The sequence below is a fragment of the Carassius carassius genome, chromosome 22 (assembly GCF_963082965.1).
Source record: "Carassius carassius chromosome 22, fCarCar2.1, whole genome shotgun sequence".
NCBI classification, from domain to species: Eukaryota; Metazoa; Chordata; class Actinopteri; order Cypriniformes; family Cyprinidae; genus Carassius; species Carassius carassius.
This window is the reverse complement of record NC_081776.1, coordinates 3,926,923-3,951,890: the sequence shown is the minus strand read 5'-3', so window position 1 is coordinate 3,951,890 and position 24,968 is coordinate 3,926,923. Positions and strand designations below refer to the sequence as shown.

The 24,968-nt window shown below is 35.2% G+C and overlaps 1 protein-coding gene across 3 annotated transcripts in view; it reads left to right on the top strand.

The window, feature by feature from the left end:
• Positions 1 to 2,181: 2,181 nt before the first annotated feature.
• The window catches only part of LOC132098731 (dedicator of cytokinesis protein 4-like), an 82,827-nt gene continuing 60,040 nt past the window's right edge, over positions 2,182 to 24,968 (top strand). For all 3 annotated transcript variants that reach the window (XM_059504876.1, XM_059504877.1, XM_059504875.1), the window contains exon 1: positions 2,182 to 2,367. In XM_059504876.1, the coding sequence (XP_059360859.1) occupies positions 2,325 to 2,367 (43 nt within the window). In that variant the 5' untranslated portion in view covers positions 2,182 to 2,324. The remainder of the gene's footprint in view (positions 2,368 to 24,968) is intronic.

The window sequence follows — 24,968 nt, the reverse complement described above, 5'->3', positions numbered from 1 at the left end:
TCAAATAATTACAATTACATCATTTCTTTATTTTAAATAAATAATTATTAAATTATGTAATTGTTTAGGCTATTTAGTGTAGTTTATTTGTTTATTTAGTAATTCATTTTATTTACACAAAAATTATGGCAATTAAGTAATTCTGTTGACTTTATTTTGTAAAAATTCATTCAAATTCATTCATCAATTTATTTGTTTAGTGTTTAGTTTTTTATTTATTTAGAAATTTATTAACAGTATTGTCAGTTTAATCATTACAGGCGATTTCTCTGTTTATTTATTTATTCATTCATGTATTTATTCCTTTTTCTTAAGTAAGGTAATCATCCAGTCAAGCATTATTGAGCGATTCACAGAAACTGACAGCTCGAGTGCAAGACACTTGAAATACTCCAGAGTGAGAGAGAGAGAGTCATGCTGGGACAGGAGCAGACTTTAAAGCTCCAGCATGTGTTTAGTATGCATGGCTGGTTGAACCCTGTTTCTTGGATTCAGCCTCTCGCACGGTGGTCTCTCCTGTGACATAGACACACAGTCTCTGCTTTCAGACCAATGGAAATGAACTTTATCATTATCCACAAATTCAACAAATGCATGCCAAGTTTCCTAGTCCAACTCTGACTGTGTATTTGAGGATTCAGAAACTAGGCTACACAATTATTATGTCATATTTGTTCTGTGGGACACATTTATAATTTATTTAACACAGTTACTGTCCTTGAATTCGATTGGCTGAGCCAATAGCCTGTGTTTGTGTCAGTCTGTGCATTACTGATGGATTTTCATTTATTGTTTTTGCAGGTTACACTGTTATACCAGTAGATGGCAACAAGTGACCGCCTTTTAATGATTCAACTGATTCATTCAAAAACAGCTTCTTTATAAATAATTTATTGAATCATTTACTCAGTCAATTCATTCAAAACACGGATTCTTTCAGGAGCAAAATAAGTGAGCTTTTTAAAAAATGAGTTACTGAATCATTCATTCAACTGATTTGTTTAAAACACGGATTCATTCAGGAATGAAACAAGTAGCTGTCATTATGAGTGAATCGTTCACTCCACCATGATCTTGTGGAAACATTTAGAGAAACAGTGTAATAATAATAATAATAAAAAATGGATTACTAAATAAACTAAAAATAAGATACTAAATATTTGTTTATTTTATTTGAATAAACAGTACATTTAACAGTTTAGTACTATAGTTAATATAAAACCACATTAATGCAATGTAATAGAAATCAAATAATTTCACAATAATATTAAACATTTATTATATAATTGTTTTATATAATTATAGAATTGTTTCTGAAAATATCAACTGGTTCATTTCTAGATGATCTTTGTGCATAGATTTTTCATACAGGAAATGCATGAGGAAAGCCAGGTTGCAAGCAACATTGGATTAGTGCAGATTATTAGATTGGAAATTCAGATAAAATCTACACCATTATCATGTACCAGAACCCTTCGACCCTTGCCTTTTTCTCTGCATTTAACATAGACAATACACTGTATGAGTGAAGGGTTATGATTGAACATGTGCATTTATTTATTTACTATGTATTGTCTTGCATTATCGAATCTGCATCATGTATGGTATACTGGTAAATTCATTATTTATTTTTTCTTAGCCTGCAAAGGGATTTATGGATTATGCCAAAATAATGATTTCTTTAAATGTGTGTATGGTATGGTAGGAATATGTTTGAAAACATGACTTTGGCAGAGATTGCACATTTCAACTTTAAATAGGCTAAATGAACTAATAAATTCAGTATAAAAACATTTAATTCAGATAAAATAAAAAAAGAACATAACAATGTAAAATTTAAAACAGTTAAAATAAATAAAAATATAAAGTATTTCATAAAAACGGAATATCATTATTATTTTTTATCTGAAACCTCATCCTCTTGATATAACTATAGTTCCGATAAAATGTCATGGTTATAATAAAATAAATGAACAAATAAATACATTTCTTGAAAAAAATAAATAAAAATAAAATAAAAAAAGGTAATAAAAAAATCTCTATATAATTTAACCTTTCTGGTCTAATCACTATCGTTGTTGTTTTTTTTCGCGCACGTCACGAAACTACATTTCCCATCATGCTACTCAGTTGCACAGTGGCCGCGCACTGCTTCTTCTATAGCGCGCGCCGCCGCGTTCTCATCTCGTTCAGCGCAGTGGATCGCTCGAGCGGTCTGAACAATGAGTACCCGAGAGGATGATGTGAATCTGGCCGAATGAGTGATTTAACATCAGCACTGCACATCGCACTGTTTTGTACGCTTTTCCCCCTCAGCAGACCCCATGAATATGTGGATTCCTACGGAACACGAGAAATACGGAGTCGGTAAGTTTGCTGTTTATTTCTTCAGGCGACTCTGAGCGTCTGCTACTGCTGAATCAGTGCCTTACCAAATAACTGTTACTGCTATTGCTTTCACACAGTGTTTTTTGTTTTTGTTTCTAACGCGAAACCTGCTTGCTTTTGTTATGCATGTTTGGAAAAGAAACAAGTGTTTCGGGACTTTGTTTGAGTGGCTGAGTGTATGCTGTTTTACACACGGTTGTATTATTAAATGGAAATGAACATATTTAATCACACTCATGTCCTGTGTAAGTTAGTGCATTTCCTTTACTAGGTTTCACCCTTTACTCTTGTTTTCGAAACCCCAGTCCTGTTTTACCAAGAGTGCAATAGGCTACAACTGTGAGAATCAGTGCTACTTTAGTGAGTAATATAGTCGCTGCAAAACAAATGAAAAGCGGAGAACGTGTTTTGTGGGCAGAGATGTCATTCATCCTGTGTATATGTGAAATGAATTACGTGTTATGTGTCGTATTCCAACATGATCCGAGTTTCATGAAATATTGATCTACTGATTCGAGTTGAAAGTATGCATGCTCATATTGGTGGCATTTGGTGAGATTCGGTCAATTCGGAGATTTGCATCATTGTCAAATGAATATGTAGCCTATGTCATATGGCTGATGATACAGGCTAGTTATGCAGTAAACAGTTAAAATGTTTTGTCTTCAATCAGATGGAAACCGGTTTTTGTGCTATTGGACTAGAGATGGTTAATAATAAAGGTTAATAAAGGAAAATATTGAAAAATAAGTTGTGTGTGTATGTGTATATATACACACATACACACACACACACACACACACACACACACACACACACACACACACACATATATATATATATTATACATTTATTCAGTTTGTTGTCTAAATTGATGCACATTTGTTTTCATTATTTCATTTTGTTTATTTTGGGACATGTGTTAAATGGGTAACAAAAAATTGGTACGCAGTGAGAATCAAGTGTCTGCAAAAATAATTCACATTTAATCATTTTGTGCTATTTAGATTTTCTTTTCTTTTTTTTCTTATGTTGAATTGATATGTTGGTTTGTTCCTTCAGGGAGGTTGGTTATCAAGTTTAGGTAGTCACTGTCTTCGTAAACTTCACATTTCCTATTGGTTCTTTGCCAGCTGGTCGAGTGAATTCATCATTTTGATAAATGTGTTCAAAGCTCAGAGATTTTAACAATGAGACCCAAATCTCTGGGCAAAAGAATGCTTGTTAGAGTGAAACCAAATGTTTTCTCTTCAGGGATCTTGTCTTGAGTTATGGTGATTTCTCTGAGGATTTTGTCATCTTGCCACATCTGTTACCTTAAAGTGGGACTCGCACCCCAACAGGGATTTTGGGTTTCATATCCAGCGGCTCCATATTTTTGCTTTTGATCTTTTTCCAGAAACAAAACCCATGTTTTAGTGTTTAATTGGAGGTCTGGCGAGCGGTGCTTGTATGTAAAGTAGTGCAGAATGTCTCAGCCACTGATGAAATATGAATGAACCCCCACAGTCACTGCAATAAGACACAAATTAGCCCTAAATTGGATTAATTACAGCTAATTAAATCAAGACAATGTCTGAAAATCCAAGTTGTGTAAGAGTCTCAGTGGCCCTCCTTTCAGGTTTTTGACCTGCTAACAGGAATTAAGAAGAGATGATAATTTTTGCCCTAATGTTGTTTTTGACAGCCGTGGCATTTGAGGAAACAGACTCAGACACTGAATGGGTGGAAATACCCACATTTTTGTCTGAACTTTTTTTTTTGTGCATTTTTTCCTTTGCTGTCTTCATTTCGCAAGACAAATGTGATTGACTGTGAGCCTGAAATAGTCTGAGGGTGGAATATGACTAACTTTTGAAACTATTTATGCTCCGCTGGATATTTTTTATGAATCAGTCTGCCTTGTTCTGTCAATTTTTAGAAATGCTAGAAAAACCCTCTGCCCCCTCATTGAGTAAAAAAAAAAAAAAAAACCAACAACAAAAAAATCAACCCGTTGCTAAAGTTCAGGCATGACAGTAAAAAATTCTCATTTAAACTTGGATTTATGTTTGAATTCTATCTATTTTCATTGCAAGAATTAGAAGAACATGTCTGTCGATAACTTGTACATTTTCTGTCAATAATGAAGTTTGAGTAAATATTTATATACAATACGTGCACATTTAAATGCAGAAATTCAGTGTGTGTATTATTTGCTGTAATTAAATGCTATTTTATATAAATATCTACATTAGCCCTCTTTAAATTCTCATTATTGCAGTGCAAAAACTAATAATAAATGCAGTATTATTTAAATATAAATATATTGATTAATAAATTATATTATTCAGAGTATCTATACATTATGTATTTTTGTTGTGCAGAATGTAATTTATGCTGAAAAAATAAACGGCAGCATGAATTTGATTACTATACTTTTTTTTTCATTATAGTAAAAATAATTTTATGGGAAAACGTCCAAAAAATTAGCTCAATTTTCTTTATCCAGTGTTTAATGTCACTTGACTTTGTCCAATAATTAAATAATAATATAAATAATAAATATGTACATTCCCCCTCTCCAAATTCTCATTACTGTAGTGTGGAAAAATGACTGTAAATTATATTTTAATCTAAATGTACATTATATTTTTTGGTCGTGCAGAATTTTATTAATGCTGAAAAAAAAGTCAAGGCATTATGATATTGATTGCTGTACTATTTTCTTATTACAGTAATTACGGTTGGAAATGTCCTAAAAATAAGTGTTAATTAATATCACTGGATTTTGGTGAGAAATAACCCAGCAAATTTGAGATGCACTCAATAAAAAGCAAACAGCACAATATGAATGATTTGGAACAGAGGGGTGCCGTCTAAAGTGCCCTTGAATGCTCAGTGAGCCCAGAAGAGCTTTGACTGGGATGTTCTAGTGTGTTTTTTCATGAATGTGTGTTTGTGTGTTCGGCCTGGGGGATAGCTGTCGTGCTGCCCTTGTTTCCTATAGTATTCCCTCCCCCTGGGACAGTGGAGCGGGCGAGGGGGGTTAACACTGTGTGGAAGTGACCACCCTGTGCGAGGCCCTGTGGGATTAGCAGGTTGTTGTGGAAGTGCAGTGGGCCCATTCCTTCATTATAGAAAATCTTCTGTAACGACTGGAGCTGAGGGGGCGGGGCTTCTCAACACCTCAGCGCATGTAATTGCCTCTTCATTCACAGGCCACGCCCCCAAAAGAGCTGACACCGTGATTAAGAAGGACTTGGGAGGAGATAATATCCCATTTCTATCATGACTCAGCCTCCAGATGGGGAAATAACACATATATACTACACATTAACACATGCATAACACGCATATTAATGTGCACAGGATTATCGAGTGGAAAACCAGCACTTTTACTCCAGTTTGTGTCCTTCCAATGTTCTGGCATTTTTCATGTAGGTTTATCTGAATATGTAGAGAGCAGAATATCATGGTGGTTTATTTTTATTTTTATTTTAACTCAAGCCAGTAAGCAATGTCTTAACGAACACCCTAGCAATCGCATAACAACACATTAGATTCAACCAATCAATGTTTGAGTAAAAAAAAAAAAAAAAAAAAGTTTGAATATGGCATCTATCTGGCTGTATAATCCAGAAGCTAATGAGATGTCATCAAAATACCTTACCTAAAGGTCTGTTCGAACCCCTTATAACTGTTGATATGGACACATACGTGAAACAATTAGACGGGCAAGTCTGAATAGAGAAACACAAGATCCTTTCTGAAAACCACAATCCCCCAACCCTTTGAAACAGAAGTCTGGTTCTTTGCACAAATCCCGTTATTGATCCTAAACTAGGCACACTCCCCCCGACCTCATAATCCTGCTGACCTTTGACCAACCGTTCAGGGTGCACACAAACGGGGAGATTATTAATACGCAATCGGCGGCTGGAACGTGGATTTAATTAAGTGTGCCACTGAATGCCTCATTAATGCAGGGAAAAGGCTTCAGTGTGAATCGGGATCATGCGTGAGGGAGGCAAAGAGAAGGACGTTCGTTATCTGTTCTCTTGGCAGGAAGGGGGCTGATGGTGTCTGGCTCAGACGGCAACATACAGCTTTCCCAGACATCTGTTTAATGACTAGTTCTCCCAAAAATGATATCATTTTCTCAACCTCATGTCTCATGTTAGTGCTGTCCTTAATTATTTTATTGTTTAAATAAATCTGTTGATTGAAATCTGTTTATGAGAGGAGCTCTGTAAAAGATTCTAGTTTAACAACAAATACAATTTTCATCATTTAGAAGTTAATTAAAAAAACTACATTTTGGGCAATTTACATGGTTGCATACTTTTTTAGTTGTTGTTTTTTTTGTTTAACTAGTAAGCTAGGCAATATTGCATTCATAATCGAATGCGATTCATCTGCGATTATGAACACGATATTGCCTAGCTTGTCAGTGAACTACGGCTCTGTGTAGTAAATGCTGCTACATCTGAAAGCAGGTGATGGCGATTTACTACCAATCGTGGAACCGGTATTACTGATGAGACAATCACATGCAATTAATTGCACAGCCCTAATTAAAATAACTTCTATGATTCTTTTATATTAATTTTGGAGCATTACTGTATGTCATATGCTTTCATTATATTGATAGAAGTTTTTAGGTGAACTGTTCCTTTCTGCTTTATAGGTAGTTCTTATCCAAATTCACAATATCCTTGCATCCAGAACTTTTGTTGTCTTCACTCTGTCACTCTGAGAGTGTGTTTGAGGATGACCAATCCAGTTGTATACCCATAGCTCCTTTTAAACCCACAGTGGCAGAATCCAAAAGAATCCCACCGAGTTGTTCCTCATTAAGCTGCTTTCCTCACTTTTGACGTCTGCAGATTCCTGTGTCCCACACCTTGTTCTTCCTCTGTTAAGATGGTTTTGTGATCTCTGCTCACCCTGACCCTGATGAGGTTTATCCTCTTATGAGGGATGATGTGCTGTAAACATGGCTTATGCTGTGGTGTCATTATGTTGTAATTTCAGTGACTCTAAATGATACGTGTTGTGTTTTTGCCGTGGGTGTGTATGTAGATGATGTGTAATTAATGTATGCGATTACAAAATGTCTGATGTTAATGTTATAGTTCAACTTAAATTTAACATTTGCATTGTTTGCACATCATCACGTTGTTCTGTGAGAAGTAAAAGTAGAATGAAGAATCTTTTCATATAGCGTTCCATACAATCTGATAAGTAGTGGTTGACCGATAAATCGCCAAGTCCGATATTTGGCATTTTATAATTACTGGAATTGGCTGAAAAGTTTGTTCTGCATAGGCTGATGCATTGTTACTGTGTGTGGGACTTTTATTTTGACAGCACTGAAAATGTCAGTACTTGAGCACACAGAGCTCCCATTCTCCATCATAATTACATTACTGTCTCTGTTTAACTGTTTAAGTTGTATCTAATAATTTAGTTAACCCAGAAATTATTTTTGTTCGCCTTCATGTTGGTCCAAACTCAAAAAAATTTATTTGTGAGAAGCAGAAGTAAAAAAAAACTAGGGCTGCAACTAACGATTATTTTGATAATCGATTAATCTGTCGATTATTTTTACGATTAATCGATGAATCAGTTTATGTACTTATATTTTAGTTTTTTCCATTTATTCCCCAAGTAAATTATTAATAAATGGTCTTTATCCTTCAGCATAGATTTTTAAGAGATTTTAACCATTTTGCACTGTCATATCCTCATCAAAAATATACCTGGAGTTGTTTTATTGTGTTAGTAATCCTTTGTCGAACTCTTCTGCAATCAGAACACTGACCCATACTCTAGCAAATTTCACAAGGAGATTTAAAATAATGTTTTCACCATGGCAGTCCTTAGAGCTCCTAAAATAGTTTAACATCCTGAACAAAGCTTATTAAGGAATCTTTCAGAACATATTTTCATGAAGAATAAGGATAAAACAGAATAAAATTGCAGTGCATTGTATTTTATTATTTACTGGGAAACAGCTTTATAGCTTTTGCTGTGAAATTGTAAACAATCCTTCGAAAAAAGTGCCAATGGCATGAAACCTGAATGGAACTCACAATTTAAAGTAAAATCCATCAGAAGGTTGTCCAGAAAAAAAAAATGGACACACACAAAAAACCTGCTGTGTGAAAAAGAGCAGTGAATACTTAGAAAAAAAGTTCATTTCAAATATCTTTAAACATTTACCTCTCTCATTCAGTCATAATTATGCTGCACGACTGAATTATGAACTGGTAAACGACAAACTGATCACAGAACATGTTTGTAAAGCTTTAATGTTAACTGTTAAAAAGCAATGTTATCAGCTTTTACGACTAAACATTTGCAAACAACATTGTACTGGAGAATCTGCACAAATGAAAGTCTTAGGGGCCGTTCACAAATCGCGCCTAAAAACGCGTGGAAAACGCTAGGCGCACCGCTTTCTCCGTCTTTCCAAAGCGCTCGGGCAGAAGCGCCCCTGAGGCGTCTGCCTTTGCCAAGCAACCATGACGTGCTCTCTCCTTGAAGACGCGGAAATTTCAGCAAAGGATAAATGGAGCTCAAAGAATCGCTTGCAGTAGCTCTGCTACTAAATTTATTTCAAAATGGAAATCCATATACAAGTATGATCAGCTGTTCCTTTCATCTTGACTGAGCCTTTAACGTTGTTACGGGAAAGGATGAAGCTGATTGGTTAGTTCTTGTCACATGACCCGCGGTGCGCTTGCGGCATTCTGAAAAGTTGAGATGTTTTTAACTCGATGCGGTGCGGTGTTGGAAATAACGAACTTGAGCGCGCAAAAGACACGATATGTGAACGTCCCCTTAAACAGTTCAGTAGTGCAGAGTTTACAGGTAACTCTTCTTTTTTGAAGGCTCAAAGTAAAGTACTCCCAGCTCCCTCATTACGCTGAATGCTGCAGAGACGCTGTTCGGGAAGCACGTGACATAAAACGAGGCCAGCTATTGGCTATTCGCTACTTCTCCTGCTGTACTGGCTGAGTAAAACCTCCGGTGGCTCATTACTGCCACACTTTGGTCACCGCAGATTTGAAATATGCACGAAAATAAGTGAAGTGACATTCGGCCAAGTATGGTGACCCATACTCAGAATTTGTGCTCTGCATTTAACCCATCCGAAGTGCACACACACACACTGTGAACACACACCCGGAGCAGTGGGCAGCCATTTTTTATGCTGCGGCGCCCGGGGAGCAGTTGGGGGTTCGGTGCCTTGCTCAAGGGCACCTCAGTCGCGGTATTGAGGGTGGTGAGAGAACTGTACATGCACTCCCCCCACCCACAATTCCTGCCGGCCCGGGACTCGAACCCACAACACTTCGATTGGGAGTCCGATTCTCTAACCACCAGGCCACGACTTCCCCAAATACGACTTCCCCAAATAAATGAGCCGCTTACGGCAAATAAAAGTTATTTAGCAACGAATCGATGACTAAATTAGTTGACAACTATTTTAATAATCGATTTTAATCGATTAAATCGATTCGTTGTTTCAGCTCTAATTAAAACCCCTATTATTATTATTATTATTATTTTTATTTTTTTACTGACAAAAGCACACTATTCCACATTCTGCCCAATGTCCTTAAAACAAATGTGCCAACTGAATGCTCTGAAAACATACAGTGCTTAACAATTTATTAGAGCAACTGTGATAAGACAAAACACAAATATTTTAGGAATCTGTCAAAAAAAAAAAATATTGTAATTTTTGGCCAAATAACAAACTGTAACAAGTAGTATTTTTTCACATAATAACAAAAATTGCCTCCTTTGATAACGGCTCACATGCTTTCTGGCATTGTTTATGTACTTTTTGACTAATTGGGTATCTGAATAAAAAAAACACTAAAAGGACTTGAGTCTCGATAGATTCTGTGTATAGACTACTTTTATGGCACTTTAAATGTGCCTTTTTGCCCTTATAAAAGATGTCCATTATAGTCACTATAATCTATAAGCTGAGTTTTACTGAAAAAATAGCAACCTGAAAAGATAAGTGGGTCAGCAAATGATAACAAAATCTCTATTTTGGGTGAACTTTCGCTTTAATGGACGGTCAGTTTTTCCTTCGAGTCCAGTTGGATCAGATTGGACATGTGTTTTTTTTTTTTTCAGTCTTTCGTTCCAGCCACTTGCACACATGTACATGTCTCGACAGATTTTCTCCGCTCTGTCCGTGGGGAAAACGAACTGAAAGTGGACCTGAGAGGCCATTAGCTGATATCTAAGCTGTTAGGGGTATGATATGGCGTTCATATCCTCGCCTGACTGCTGCTGTCAAGGCAACCACACCAAATTCACTGCTTTAAAGTGTCTCGCTAAGACTAGCTGCCATACTTTCTCATGGACTTGATGATGTGCTAGATCACTTTAAACAAAGTAAGACCAGGAATGGGTATACTTAATGCATTTCTTCTTACATGTAGACAGCAGGGCTAATTAACACCCCATTGATTGTTAATACGTCTTCTACGCATCGTGTGAACCTGTATCGACCTCACTGATTTGAGACTTAGTCATCTGTCCAGTTGCTTTGCTTTATAGCCATTACTGAATAAGAGATACAACATGTTCATGGATAAATGCACACAAGGTTCTTGAGTTTACATTTATTTAATGATGTGGGACAATGAAATAAAATGTCAAAATTTCGAGTTTTTTTAAAAAGCCATTTTATAAAACAGATGGTTTTGACTTTGAATTTTGTTCTGAAAATGTTTCTTTAATTATTTATATATATATAAGGTATTTGTTTAAAAATAATAAAAAATGCTGTCTTTTATATTCAATATATTATTTTATTATTATAATATATTGTATCATATTACTGCCTCCAGAATTTTATAAATAAGCAATACATTTTGAAAATAAGCAAAAAATTGATGATGTGTTTAGTGATTTTTACCATGGTTAATGGGTTTTAGAGAAAATAACGCCACATGAACACCCTTTACCGTAGTAAAACTGTAACACGTGGCTTATTGCTGTACTATGCAACCTCTTTTTATGATGATTGATTGATTATACTTAATCACTGACAGCAAACCATACCATATTTCTAAACTGGCATTTCCTTCCGGGATTCATTACTTTCGAAATGACAAGAGATTCTGTTGGATTTCAAGTAGCCTAATCCAGTGAATCACTTTCATTTCCTTCTCATCATTAAAAGTTAGTTCACCCGGAGAGGCGAGATCTCCTTTTTCCTTCTCATCATTGATTGAACGGGGTCTGCTTAACATTCAGGCGGTAGAATCCGACACAGTTTACGAGCATTCAGGGATTTCCTCCTTTGCTACAAGCCCTTTGTTTTACGTTCAGACACTTTCTTTTGCCCTTTAAACACATTCATTTCACAAACAAGGTCTGTCATGTTAAATATGAACAGAAATGTTGTCAAAAAATATTAGCATGACACAGATTTGACACATTCTGATGCTGGATTGCTGCAGCGGTGTGCATGTCGGACTCTTTCTTTTGGCCAGCACAGAAAGCAGCCTGGATCAGCTGGAGACCCAGATATTTGGGGCAGATCCTCGCCCCCTGGTAGTCTTCCACCTGGCGTCCTTATTTGACTTTCCTCAGGGTGCAAATTAAGTCATAAATGAAATGCCACTCAGTGGCGGTGACTGTAATGTATCTCCTTTGTGTGGCCGAATGGCTGAATTGGGCACGTTTGGCCTGCTGGGAGTTGAATGATACAGTGAGTTAATGCAGACGGCTCTTTTATAATGATGACGGGAGCCTCGGGCCTAATGTTTTATCTTCTGCTGTCTCACGCTTTCAGACATACAGGAGAGATGACAACTAGAATCGATCAAAACAGTCATAGTTTGCTTAAGTGGATTTAAAAGAATAGTTTGCCCCCAAAAAATGTAACTTTTGTCATCATTTACACAACCTCAAGTTGTTCCAAACCTGTACGAGTTTCTATCTTCTGTTTAACACAAAAGAAGATATTTTGAAGAACGTTGGTAGCCAAACAGTTGCTGGTAGCTGTTGACTTCCATAGTATGAAAAAAAAAAATACTTTGGAAGTCAACGGGTACCAGCAGCTTTTTGGTTTCTTCTTCTGTGTTCAACAAAAAATAAATTCATATAGGTTTAGAACAACATGAAGGTGAGTAAATGATGATGACACCATTTTTGGGTGAACCATATAAAGTAAATCGTTATAGTGTATAACATTTCAGTATATACTTCTTCATCCTTAAACTACACAGTACGAGATTTAGCTTCAAAAACTTGATTAGTTCTTTAATAGATGTTTGTTAAAGATGAATGGGCATTTTAGCAGGTAGAAATATGCAGTTAGTCTAAAATAAGAAAGAACCTGTGTCACATTAGCAGTATATTTTCTTCCTTTGTACCCTGCTGGTCTGAGTTTTGTGGTTGCTAGAGCTGAGATGGGTTAGCATAATGAGCAAAGATGCTGTAAATACTAACATGTAAATGGGGCACGCTGCATCTCACATACCTTTGACATCCTCTAATAGCAGCTGGTGCTAAACCACATGACATTTCGTTTTCTGTGAAACATCTGTTAAAAGTAGACCACCACAAGTGAAAGCAATGCCTCAGTCTTGCTGCAATCTTATAGTTTTTTTTTTTTTTTTCATAGTCACAGACATTTTTTACAGTTTTGTATTAATGTGCATGTCAGTGAGATGAGTGAATGTGTGGGAGTCCAATATATTTATTACAACTGGCGCTTTTAAAAATGAAATTATGTGTGTGTGTGTGTGTGTGTGTGTGTGTGCTGTTAAAAACTGAGCTCAGAATTGATTCCAAAGAAATCGTGATGCATTCTGAAAATCTCAGAATCGATCCACGAATTGCGATGCATCGATTTATTGTCGCAGCCCAAATCTTCATCTTGGAATTATAAGGTTCTATCTGCATTCTGAGTAGTTTCCAGATATTGAGCTTCAAGGTTTTTGAATTTCATATACTGATATTGGGAACAATTTTCACTAAAGCTTTAATTTCCATAATGCATCGGGTCAGGAAAAGGTCAAATGTTTGCACAGATGAGGCTTTGCTGTTGTGTTTGTGCTGGGAAGGAGGAAAGCAGACCACACTCCATCTTTTCAGTAAAACTGCCAACTTTTACAGCCTTCACACGTTAGCTGTCAAGCGCCACACTGTTTTCTATCAGGGTGTGAATGGCTGCTGTTGACCCACTTTGGGCCAGAAACTGGGACACATTTGTTTTTTTTCTGGCCTTCATTTGCTCCACTTGATCAGTTCAGTAGATACAGAGTCTGGGATGAATAAATTAGCCAAGCTAGTTGCAGAAACTGTTTAGTCAGCCTAATTATGTTGATTTGAGACTTCTTCTAGTAACATAATAATTCATAGTTTAGCATATTTAAACGTTAAGCATGCTATCCATGTGCTGAAATGTGTTAGAAGTGGTGTGCTAGCAACGTAAGACACACCAGCATAATGTTAAAACATGCCAATTCATGATCGCAACATGTTCTTTCTTTCCACTCACTTCACCGTAAGTTCACACTTGTGGTTTACAAAGCTATTTCAAAGGAATTTTTCAAGCCAACATAAAGGTTTGTCCCAACAAACTTTACAATCTATAGTTGGAGTCTGTAACCCTGCATTTAAAAAAAAACACAAGGTCTAGTTGTCACACTTTCTATTGCACTGTTATCTTTTTGAAAATATGCAGCCAATATGTGCAAAAGTCTTTTGTTCCCTGATTGAATGAGGAAATTTGGTTACTTCTAGGGGAGCAGCCAAGTGTTATTAGTTTTTTTTTTTTGGACCTTGTGCAGTAATCCTACATGATCCATAAACAACACAGGCCACCTGCAAAACAAACAGGCATTCAAACCTCTCAGCTTGAGTGGAATTAGAAACCACGTGCATCATTCAGAGGTCAGCTTTAACATGTGCAAATTTCCGTAGCTTGGTTATTATCTGCTTGCACCGTAGACCCACTTTCCAGGAAAGGTTTGAAAACAAACATTGTGGGTTTCATATATGCATAATCCTGAATTAGATAGATTTGTATGAAGTGAACATGCAGGCACCGTCTGTATTGGTTGTGATGTTATTCCTGCATCCCAGAGAGCTCAGGAATATTAGGACGGATAGGAGTCTGGAGAGGGCAGTTATTGATGCTCTTAAGCTAAAGCAGATGTTTCGGCCGCTCCTGGCATGCCAGTGGCTTAAAACTAGTTGTGGGATGAAAAATTCTCCATTAAAGGGAAAGAATGAGCGAGAGTGAAGTCCATTAGCTGTGCTTTTTGCTCCACTTCACTTTACAGCTCAACTTGGAAAGGAGTATGATGTTTTGACCATAAATCCACCTCAGAAAGCCGTGCTGGATCACTCCGGTGTACCTCTCGGAATTTGTTGGAAACTTAAACCCAGTGTTACATATTTAGCCCAGATATATCAAAAAAAGATGCAGAACGAGTTAGCAGATTGTGATAGCTGTAGTTTTCTGGGTTTATTTCTCACTATTTTCCTCATTTCGTGTCATTTCGAAAATATGTATAGCTAATAATAACATTAATAATAATAATAATAATAATTGTAATAGTTCATTATATAATAAATATAATATAATATATATATATATATATATATATAATCATTTATAAGTAGTAGTAGTACTATTGATTTATTATCATTATTAGTAGAACTATTAGAATTATTATATTATGTATTAAATAGTTATTTATTGCTCTTATTTATACTACTATACAACAATAATTTATTGCTCTTATTTATACTACTATAATTTATAATTGTGCAAAGATAATAATAATAATAATGAGAATAATAATACCATAAATAATAAAGTATTTATAATAAAAATAATACTAATATATAATTATTTATGCTATTATATTTATATTTATATGATTTCTTCTGAAATGGAAAAATGCAGGAGTATTATTTAGTATTTTAGTATATCTATTTATGTATCTGCATGCAAGCATGTCATTCTGTATTTTTGGTCCTTGATGAGAATGATTGTGGTACTACTATGTTGATCCTCAGAAACGTTCTTCAGACACTTCTCGACAGAACAAGCATGCAATGCCAAAACAAACACATGCTGATGTGGCGTTCAGTATCGCCGGATCACATTGTGATAACAGGACTAGCTGATGTGTGACTGATGATGCTTCAAGATTTCCCTCTCTCTTGCTTCTCTTCGCTGTTGCTCATGGATGGGTAAACAGCAGCACGCGGCTGTCTGATCATCACTCTGGACCAACCTGGAGTTAAAATATACAGATAACACCTTACAGCTGCCAGCGAACCACAAAACACTCATTCGGCCTTCCTTCCTCCCTCACAGGAATTTATGTGTCACTGACCACAGTTACCTTTGTTACAGTAGAAAAATCACAAGGCTACATCCTTGGGCATTGGGTTTTGAAACTTTGGTATAGTGATTGCTAAGACAAATAATAATTTTACATTTAATGTTACTATACTCCTGGTATAGAGACCCCTGGTATTAATCTTGGCTTGTTTTCCAGAAGTATTACTTATGGTTGATACTGATGTTATTAAGATGATTTAAGTGTTCAATATCTGATATGCAGAACTGAAATTGTTTATAAAAATGTTAACAACAACAACAACAATAATAATAATAATAATAATAATAATTTAAAATAAAAAAGTTAATTTTATTCTATTTATAATATATTATTTAATTTACAACAACAATAATAACATTATGATAAATATCATAATAATTTCATTATTGTTATTATTATTTCAGAATTATGATTATTATAATTATTATTATTGTTATAATTATGTATTTATTTAAATTTGTTTTGCAGTTTGTACATGAGGCACTTGTCATAAGTACTTTCAGATCTCAAATTTAGGCATTTTATTAATTAAATTAAACATTTTAAATGAATTTTTTTACATTTGTATTTTATCTATACCATTATTTTAGATTAGGTTTTTATCAGTTTTATATTACTTAATTATTATTTAAATAAAAAATCTTATTTTTAAATGTAATTTAATGTAATTGTTTATATTTTAAAAAAATATTTTATATAATTTAATCAGTTTATTTTTATTCAAGTCAATGATTATTTTATATATCATTCAATCTAATTCTTTATATTTTTTATTTTTTATTTTGTCTATTGTATATTGTTTTTCAGTGCTGTTCATGTTGACGTTGCCCTGATCCGTAACTGGGGCAGCTGTCCGGACAGTATTTGGCAGTGTTGCAGTTTAAACACATGCTGCCCGTCAGCCTCCACAACACCACACTGGCTCTTCGGTCTGTTGCTGGACATATGGATGGCCGATTGCATCACATGACTGATGAGTTCACCTGTTAAAGCCCTGTTCCACACCAGCAGCCTCCAGACCGACCCATGCGCACCATTAACTAGTGCATTTTGATTTGGGCTGACCTCGTTGGCTTGTCTTCTTTCGTTGTCTGAGAACATGGACACTTGTTTTGAATAATAATCACAGATTCATACATTTTGGAGTCTTATTGCACTGATGATACACGCTCCAGTAGAGAGAGAGAGAGACATGTCCATATGCTGTTCAGCGCTGTATTACTCTCCTTGGTCTCTTGCCTTTGGTGTCTCACTGCTCTGTGAAGCGAGCTGTGTGTGTTTCTAAAGTGAATCCACTCATACAGCAGTTATCAGAGAGGTTTTACTTCATTTGTTTTCTTTTTCTGTCCTCCTTTTAGCTAGTGACATAGTACTCTACAGCTGATTGGGTATACAGCATGTCAATCACTTGTGTAAGCAATTTGATTGGCTGAAACAGTTCTGGGTTTGAGGGTGATACTGATGTCATGATTGCATCACAGTATCATTACTGGATTGCGTTCGATCAGTTTTATTTAATTTAAATGTTTTATTTTATTTTTCATTTTGTTTTATTCTTTTTTTGTTTATTGTTTATTTATTTTTATATTATTTTCTATTATATTATGTTCTATTTCATTTATATTAATTGTGTGTGTGTGTATATAACATCTTATTGTGATTAGATTATTGAAACTATGTTTCGAGATACTTTAAGGACAGATTCTGACCACATTCAGTGTATGAATGAAATATGCAAGCATTGTTCATTTCATGAAAATTCAATTGTAGGTAAAGTTGTGAACGCGCACATAAACAAAAATATTGATTCGAGGACCTCAAGTATTGATAGAATGTAGTGAGGATAAAAAGTTGCAATATCATTATACAGCTCTAATGTTTTTTCCCTACATTGATTTTGTTTCATACTATTTAATCAACAAAAAGTGTAAAAGTGTAATTTCTCCTGATGGACATTCATTTGTTCTTCAGCTCTTTGGGTGTGGAGACCGTGTCGCTGATGGAGATGTTTGTAATAATAGTGGTGAGTAGATGTGACGATAATGACTGTGTATGACAGTGATGAGATATGGATTCCTTCCTCTGGTTAGTGTGTGTGTTAACAGCTCAAGGCAGTGTGGGGGATTTAATCACATGTGTGTGTGTGTGTGTGTGTGTGTGTGTGAGAGAGAAACGAGGGAGACTGATGCGGTCTGTGTTCTCTTTCACATCTCTGTCTGGGTGTGGCCATCACTCACAGATGAATGTGTGTTAAACAAGGTCACCACATGCGGTGGAAATGTTTCTGGTCATGGTAAAACCTTTACTACGCTATAAAGACTGGTTTGACCAATACCAAAGACCACATGAAAGGCACATGTATAAAAGCAAGTCATGAAACACAGCTTGATCGGTTTAAACCTTTACTTTCAGTCTTCCCTTGGTAAACAAGTTCTAAAGCAGTTATCTGGTTCACAAAGCCAGTAAATACTAGAAAGGTGATTACTGTCCATATGAGAGTAAGTTTGTAGCCTCTCGGGTGGAGATGGTGAAGATATGGCTGCAAAATCTGTGCAAAATCGATCCTGAGGCGAGGGTCTCTACTATATTAAAGGGTGTGATGCTGAAACCCTGCCCAAGTTTGAGGTCGTTCTTACTTGCCTTTGGCAGCCTGGTCACAAAAGCTTATCAGGACTCAATTTCTCTATTTTATTTTATTTTTTTTATTTTTTTAAATCCCCCCATTATGATGATAATAATAATAATAGTAATTTAAAGATAATAATAATAATAATAATAATGACTAATAATTATTAACATTTTATTTTATTTGTTTGTTTTTTGCAAGTAATAAGATCCATTTAATTCATTGATGAGAAGGAAATAGTAATGAAAAGAAGTATTGATTATTATTTGCTGATTGACACTTTGGGAAATAGTTTGAAGATTGACATGTTTATCTGTTTGACAGTTCTTAATTAATTCATCAGCTCTCACAATCTTATATAATCTGATATCTGTGAAGAGTTGCTTACTCTCCTGTCCTCAGGTTCTGGCGTTGGAGATGGTGAAGATATGGCTGAAAAATCTGTATCTCAGACCTGAGGACAACAGAGTTTCATATGGCCAGATCAAGAGGCCAAATATCAGGAGGAAAGAGAATAGAGAAGCAAAACCGTTTGCTCCTCAAATGAAGGAACCATACGAAGAAAAATGGCATGAGAGGTTGATAATTTGAGCTCTCTGTCAGAACACCGTGACTAAACATAACAAGAAAAACACACATAACAATGACAAGGGAGTCTAGATGGACTATAGCGAATTTAGATATGAATCAAGGAAACTCCAGTGGGAAATCAGGATGAATTATCCAGCAGTGCTTTTCCGGCTCTAAGCATTTAAAAGCTTTAATCTAACATTACAGCAACGGATCGCATCGCAATCCCATCACACACACACACACACACACACACACACACACACACACACACACACACTGGGGTGAAAAAAGCAGAGAGCAGATTACGAGACTGAATGAGTTGAAGTGGACAGCTTAACAAGCCTGACCTATATTCTCATTTAATCAGAGTCATGTATGATTTACTGTGGCCCGCAGAGACTGCTTGCTCCGGCTCCTTCATTTATATCACCTTTACACTGAAAAACACACGTTTTACTGCTCGTGCAAGGTGGGCGTGCGTCTCTGGGAGAGGGATTCAGGTATGAAGGATGTGTGAAGCAGATTAACAAAAAAATTTAATATATATATTAATAGTATAATATAAAATTAATTTAATAGATATTGTATTTTTTACATTAATAATATATATATATATATATATATATATATATATATATATATATATATATATATATATATATATATATATATATATATATATATATATATATATATATAATATTATTTAATAAATATAAAAAATAATTATATAGTGTTATATAATATAGTATGTATATGTATATATTAATTAATATAATTTTTTTTTATTGTATATTTTAGTATAATCATAGCTACATATTTGGCATTTAAATGATATGGTTTGGTTTGATTTGATTCATTTTCAAGCTGCATTCATATTCATAATGATTTGACGTTCAAATTGTTGCCTATTTTAGAAGTCATCTGATGCTTTCGATGGTCAGCACAAACCCACACAATACACCGCTCATCTCACGCCTCACTCTGACTCCTTCAAGAAAGAGGAGGCCCTGTGATTATTCTCTTTGTGAGACACCAAATGATATTTCTCTGACCTTTAGATATCTGAAATACAAAGAACAGGCAATTCTCAGCCAGCGGTCGCTCACCAATAGCTTCATTTATTGAGCCTACAATGATGCCCAAATAAACATCTGCTGGAGGGCTGAGGAGTGTGAAGTGTCTCAGGAAGGCTCACTGTGATTATTGTTAATGCCAAAAGAAAGTCATATATATATATATATATAAATTTGATTTTATTATTCAATTATTTTATTTTATACTTTTTTATTATTACTTATTTTTATCAATTGTATTTTACTATGTTTTTCATTTAAGTTTCTTTTTTATTTACTCATTTTATTTCTATTTATTTAATATTTAAGTTATTTATATATTATTATTTTATGTATTTTATTTTAGTTTTATTCAGCTCAATTATTATTCTTTTTTTTCCACTCTTAACCCCAAATTATCTATTTATTTATTCGATTCAAATTCCCTTTTTCTGACTACTCTATGCCATCAGATATCAATGTATTAATTTCCGACTCTTGTAGTTTTCAATTAACCACACGCCTTGAGATCCGTAGCAGACCGAGGGGTTAGATGTGTTCTGGTGTCAACATCCAGGCTGAATAATGTCTAAACGAGCTCATTAATTAACAGCCCCTGCTCTCTGTCAGCCCACGAAGCCTTCACTTACATTCTTCTTCTTCAGCAGCTGCGGTAATGAATGATTTCCACAGTGACCGCTCCTTTGGCACAAACGTACCAAGAGCCATGCCAAAGAACCCCGAGCTCCTGTTATGAAGCACAGATGAATCACTGGTCTGTCGGACTGGCGATAGATTCAGATTCTTACATCACATCATGTGTATTACTGTGTATTATGTCTTTGGTGGGATTTTCTGCAAGAATCACAGGCGATTACATGCACTAAATTCTGTTTTGTATGGGGAAAAAAAAGGTTTTACTTGTACTAAATGCTTTAGCACATCCACGTAATTGTTTTGCAACTTTTTGATCCACCCAACAAACAAAATGTTCCCAGTTTCTGCATGATTTATTTGGCCTGCGCTGCAGGATGCTTCATGTGTAGACATAAATATTGTGTTAATAATTTAGTCTCGTTTTGGCATCACAGTCATGGACAACACAGAAGCTGGTGTACATTTGCATATTAATGTGGCGATTAATAATAAATTAATCCAGAGGTTGATTAGCTGTCAGGTTCGTGGCTGGCTCACAAATCAGTATGGGGTGAACTCGATTTAAGTGAGGTTAAAAGCACGATCCTTTTGAGGTAACTGCTTGTTATTATGTGTCTTTGTTTGGGCGCAGGATGGTTAATAGCTGAATAAAAGAAAATGAAATAGATTTGTTTATATATTTAACAAATGATTTATTATTATCGTTGTGGTTTTGTTGTTGATGTTGTTATATATTATAGTGATTATTCTAATAGTATTCTAATACTAATATATTCTATAGGTGCTAGTTTGAATTGATAAAAATAATAATAAAATATTTTTTCTGTTAAAATATATTTTTGTAGATTTTAGTATAATCTCTGAATCTAGTGAAATAACTCTCCAAAAATTATTTGACTTTCATTCAGGCAGAAATAAGTTGTTAATTATTGTTTCTAGTAGAATATACTTTAGCAATTATACAGTTATAAAAGCATTTATAGAAGATATTAGAGTATATAAATTAGTGTTGAAATGTATATCATAATATTGAATTATAAATGTAATTTGATAAAAAAAAAAAATTATAATAATAATGTATTCTTGTTATTAACAATTACAATTATTATTAACATTTACAATTTAAAATATTTATATAGTTTGGTTTATGCACATGATGATGATGATGATGATGATTATTATTACAATTCAGAGATTAAATGTATATTATTATTTTATTATATACAATTTGATGATGATGATGATGATGATGATGATGATACTAAAAACAACAACAACAATAGTAATAATAATAATAATATTGTATTATTTACAGTTACATCTTAATTACTATTATTAAAATGTACAATTAAAGCCAATTGCAATATTAATTATTTCTATAGTTTGGATTATACAAATAATAATAATAATAATTAATAATAATGTTATGCAATGTTTTTTAAAGTTTTAATGTATATTTTTCAGCATTATATTGGCCACCATACTGTCTAGGTACTGGCATTGCTGTTGAAAACTAGTTAGTGACTTTAAGCCTTTAATATGTTTTTGTTCAGGGGCCAAACCTTCTGATTCTTCCTCACTCCACTCAGCAAATCTTTAGCGCTCTCTTTCTGTTTCCTGGATGGCTCAGGCGAAACCTGAAAGCACTGCGGCGAGGGTAAAGTCATCATCCTGAGCTCTGTGTCGAGCTGTAAGGAGCTTAGACTATGCAACTGTAGCATCACACTCTCTCGAACCCAAACCAGATCTGCAGTTAATCCACACAAACAGAATCTTGTGTTGAGTTCTTTATTTCCATGTCTGAGCCCAGCCAAAGGGATGAGGCTCGCTGTCTCAGGTCTGTGTCAGCCCAGCAGGATTATGGGATGCAAGACCTGAGGTTTAGACTGTGTGTTTCTGTTTCTCTGCCATTTTCCACAATGCACATGCTGTCACAGCTACTTTGACTTTGCTGCCTACTTTTGCAACATTTGTATGGCGTCATCTCCGTCAACAGTATTCAAAATTTTGCAATATTACAAGATATCTTTTTAGGACAAAATCAAAGCATATATCATTTTCTGATAAGACGGTACCAGAATGCTTTAAAATTATTTATAAATTACAATTATAAATTATTTATATGAATTTATTATTAGCCTAATCAAGATCTTTTAGTTCCGTTCTGTTGTGGTCTATCTAGAGTAGCTGTAAACACTCCTTAACAGGTAGACTGTGTAGATGTCAAGGCAGCTTACTACTTTTTTTTTTTTTTAGCACTTAGTGAATCGAGGAGCTTTGGTTAGGAATCATAATGAACATTATGTATCAATCCAAGTGAAGAGAGATGAAGTGTCAAGGTCTGTTTCATCTTTAGTGTAGCATAACTTCCAGTTCCTCATGATTAGTAGTGTGCAAACATAGTCAGAGATGATTTGTTCTGTTAGTTACAGATGGTTTAGAGATGACTAGCATAGATTAGGGTTAGTCCTAAAAAGGATTTTCACTGCAGAATTACTGATGTGATTGTAATTTAGTTCTGAGTAAGGGATAATCTGTGTCTGGGAATCAGGCGCTCTACTATAAATATGTTGTGAAGTATTATATTTCATCATGGTTTTTGAAAGCAAAGTGTTTCTTTTTTGTTGTTTTAGTTACTATACTATGTCAGCAACGTACTGGGGATAGCACTTCTTCTAATCTCATGATAATCTTGAGTACCTATAGAGGATTATTGCATCCTTCATATCTCCAAAGTGTCAAAAACCTTGTTGACGTAAAGGTATTTGGTGATGTTGTTGACTTTGTGGTCAAAAACAAAATGACAAATCCTTCTTGAGCAAGTACTGTGCAGCTCTGGCGAGGACTTCCGCAACAGGAATAAATCATGTTGATGAGATGCTCTCGCACTCGCTTTGGTTGATGTGTGCGCTGGTGATGCACGGATGGTGGTTAAATCCACGGCCTCTGCGGATAATCCGCGGGTCAGGAGGGTCGGTTAATAAAAAAATGCATTTTGATTATTTGCGGGTGGGTCGCCGGTGGATCAGATAAGTCAATAATGATACAAATATTAACAAAATGTTCTAAAATATGAACGTGTTTTAAATGGGCTACATAAATTTAATAAACTGTAAATTAACATATTATTCAACAAAATGTTATTTAGTTAAGAGCAGTGAGGGATTTTCTCTGTCTTTTGTTGTTTGATTAACATTAAAGACTGACGGCACAGCTTTATTAGGCTGCTGCTGTCACAAGTGCTATTTCACGGATCGAATACTGATAAACATGCATTTTCTTTCGCAACTGTTTACATTAACTTAAGACAAAACGGACAGTGTTTATAAGGATACTCGCGAGGACGTCTGTTTTGACATCATTTTGTTTGTATTTGGCCACTTAAGCACAACAAACTCAATTTGACCACTGTGGGTGCATTTGATCTGATGGTTTGTGTGGATTTATTTACTCATCTAACCTACACGTTATACAGAATAAATGCTTTGCATAGGGATGCGCGATTAATTGCATGTGATTGTCATGCATGTCTCGTCAGTAAAGCCGGTTCTGTGATTAGCAGTAAATGTCCATCACCTGCTTTCAAATGGAGTGGCACTTAATATACAGAGTCATAGTTTGCTGAAAAGCTATGCAATATCACGTTCATAACCGCATGCGATTCATCTGCAATTATAACGAGATATTGCGTAGCTTGTCAGCGAACTAGGGCTCTGTGTAGAAAGTGCCGCTCCATTTGAAAGCAGGTGATGGATATTTAGTACTAATGACAATGACAATCACATGCGATTAATCGTGCAGCCCTAGTTTTGCAGCAATTTCCCTAATTTTTAAGTCGAAAGCTGCAGGAATAAGTATGCTATAAATGCGCAATCCTGCATCCAAAAACATAATTTTATTATACAGAGAATTGCAAAATAGATTTCCATGACTTTTGCAAAGCTTTCTGGTTTTATTCATTCATGGAAATTGTGGCTTTAAAATCCCATAGCTTTTCCAGGTTTTTCCTGACGGTACGAACTCTGAATGTGACGATCGGGTGCGGGTAGGGTGCGGTTTTCTAAATCAGAAAAAAAAAAGGTGCGGGCGATTGGTGGGTCGATAATTCGGTCGATGATTCGGGTGACGTTTTAGCTCATCCGTGCATCACTAGTGTGCGCTCTTCCGGGAGAAGTGCCCATACAAGGAATTCCGCCCTTTATGATGTAATACAGGGCCATACTCGAAAAAAACTTTCTGAAAATTATACGAACCCTGAAGGAGTGTCTTTGACACAGAAGT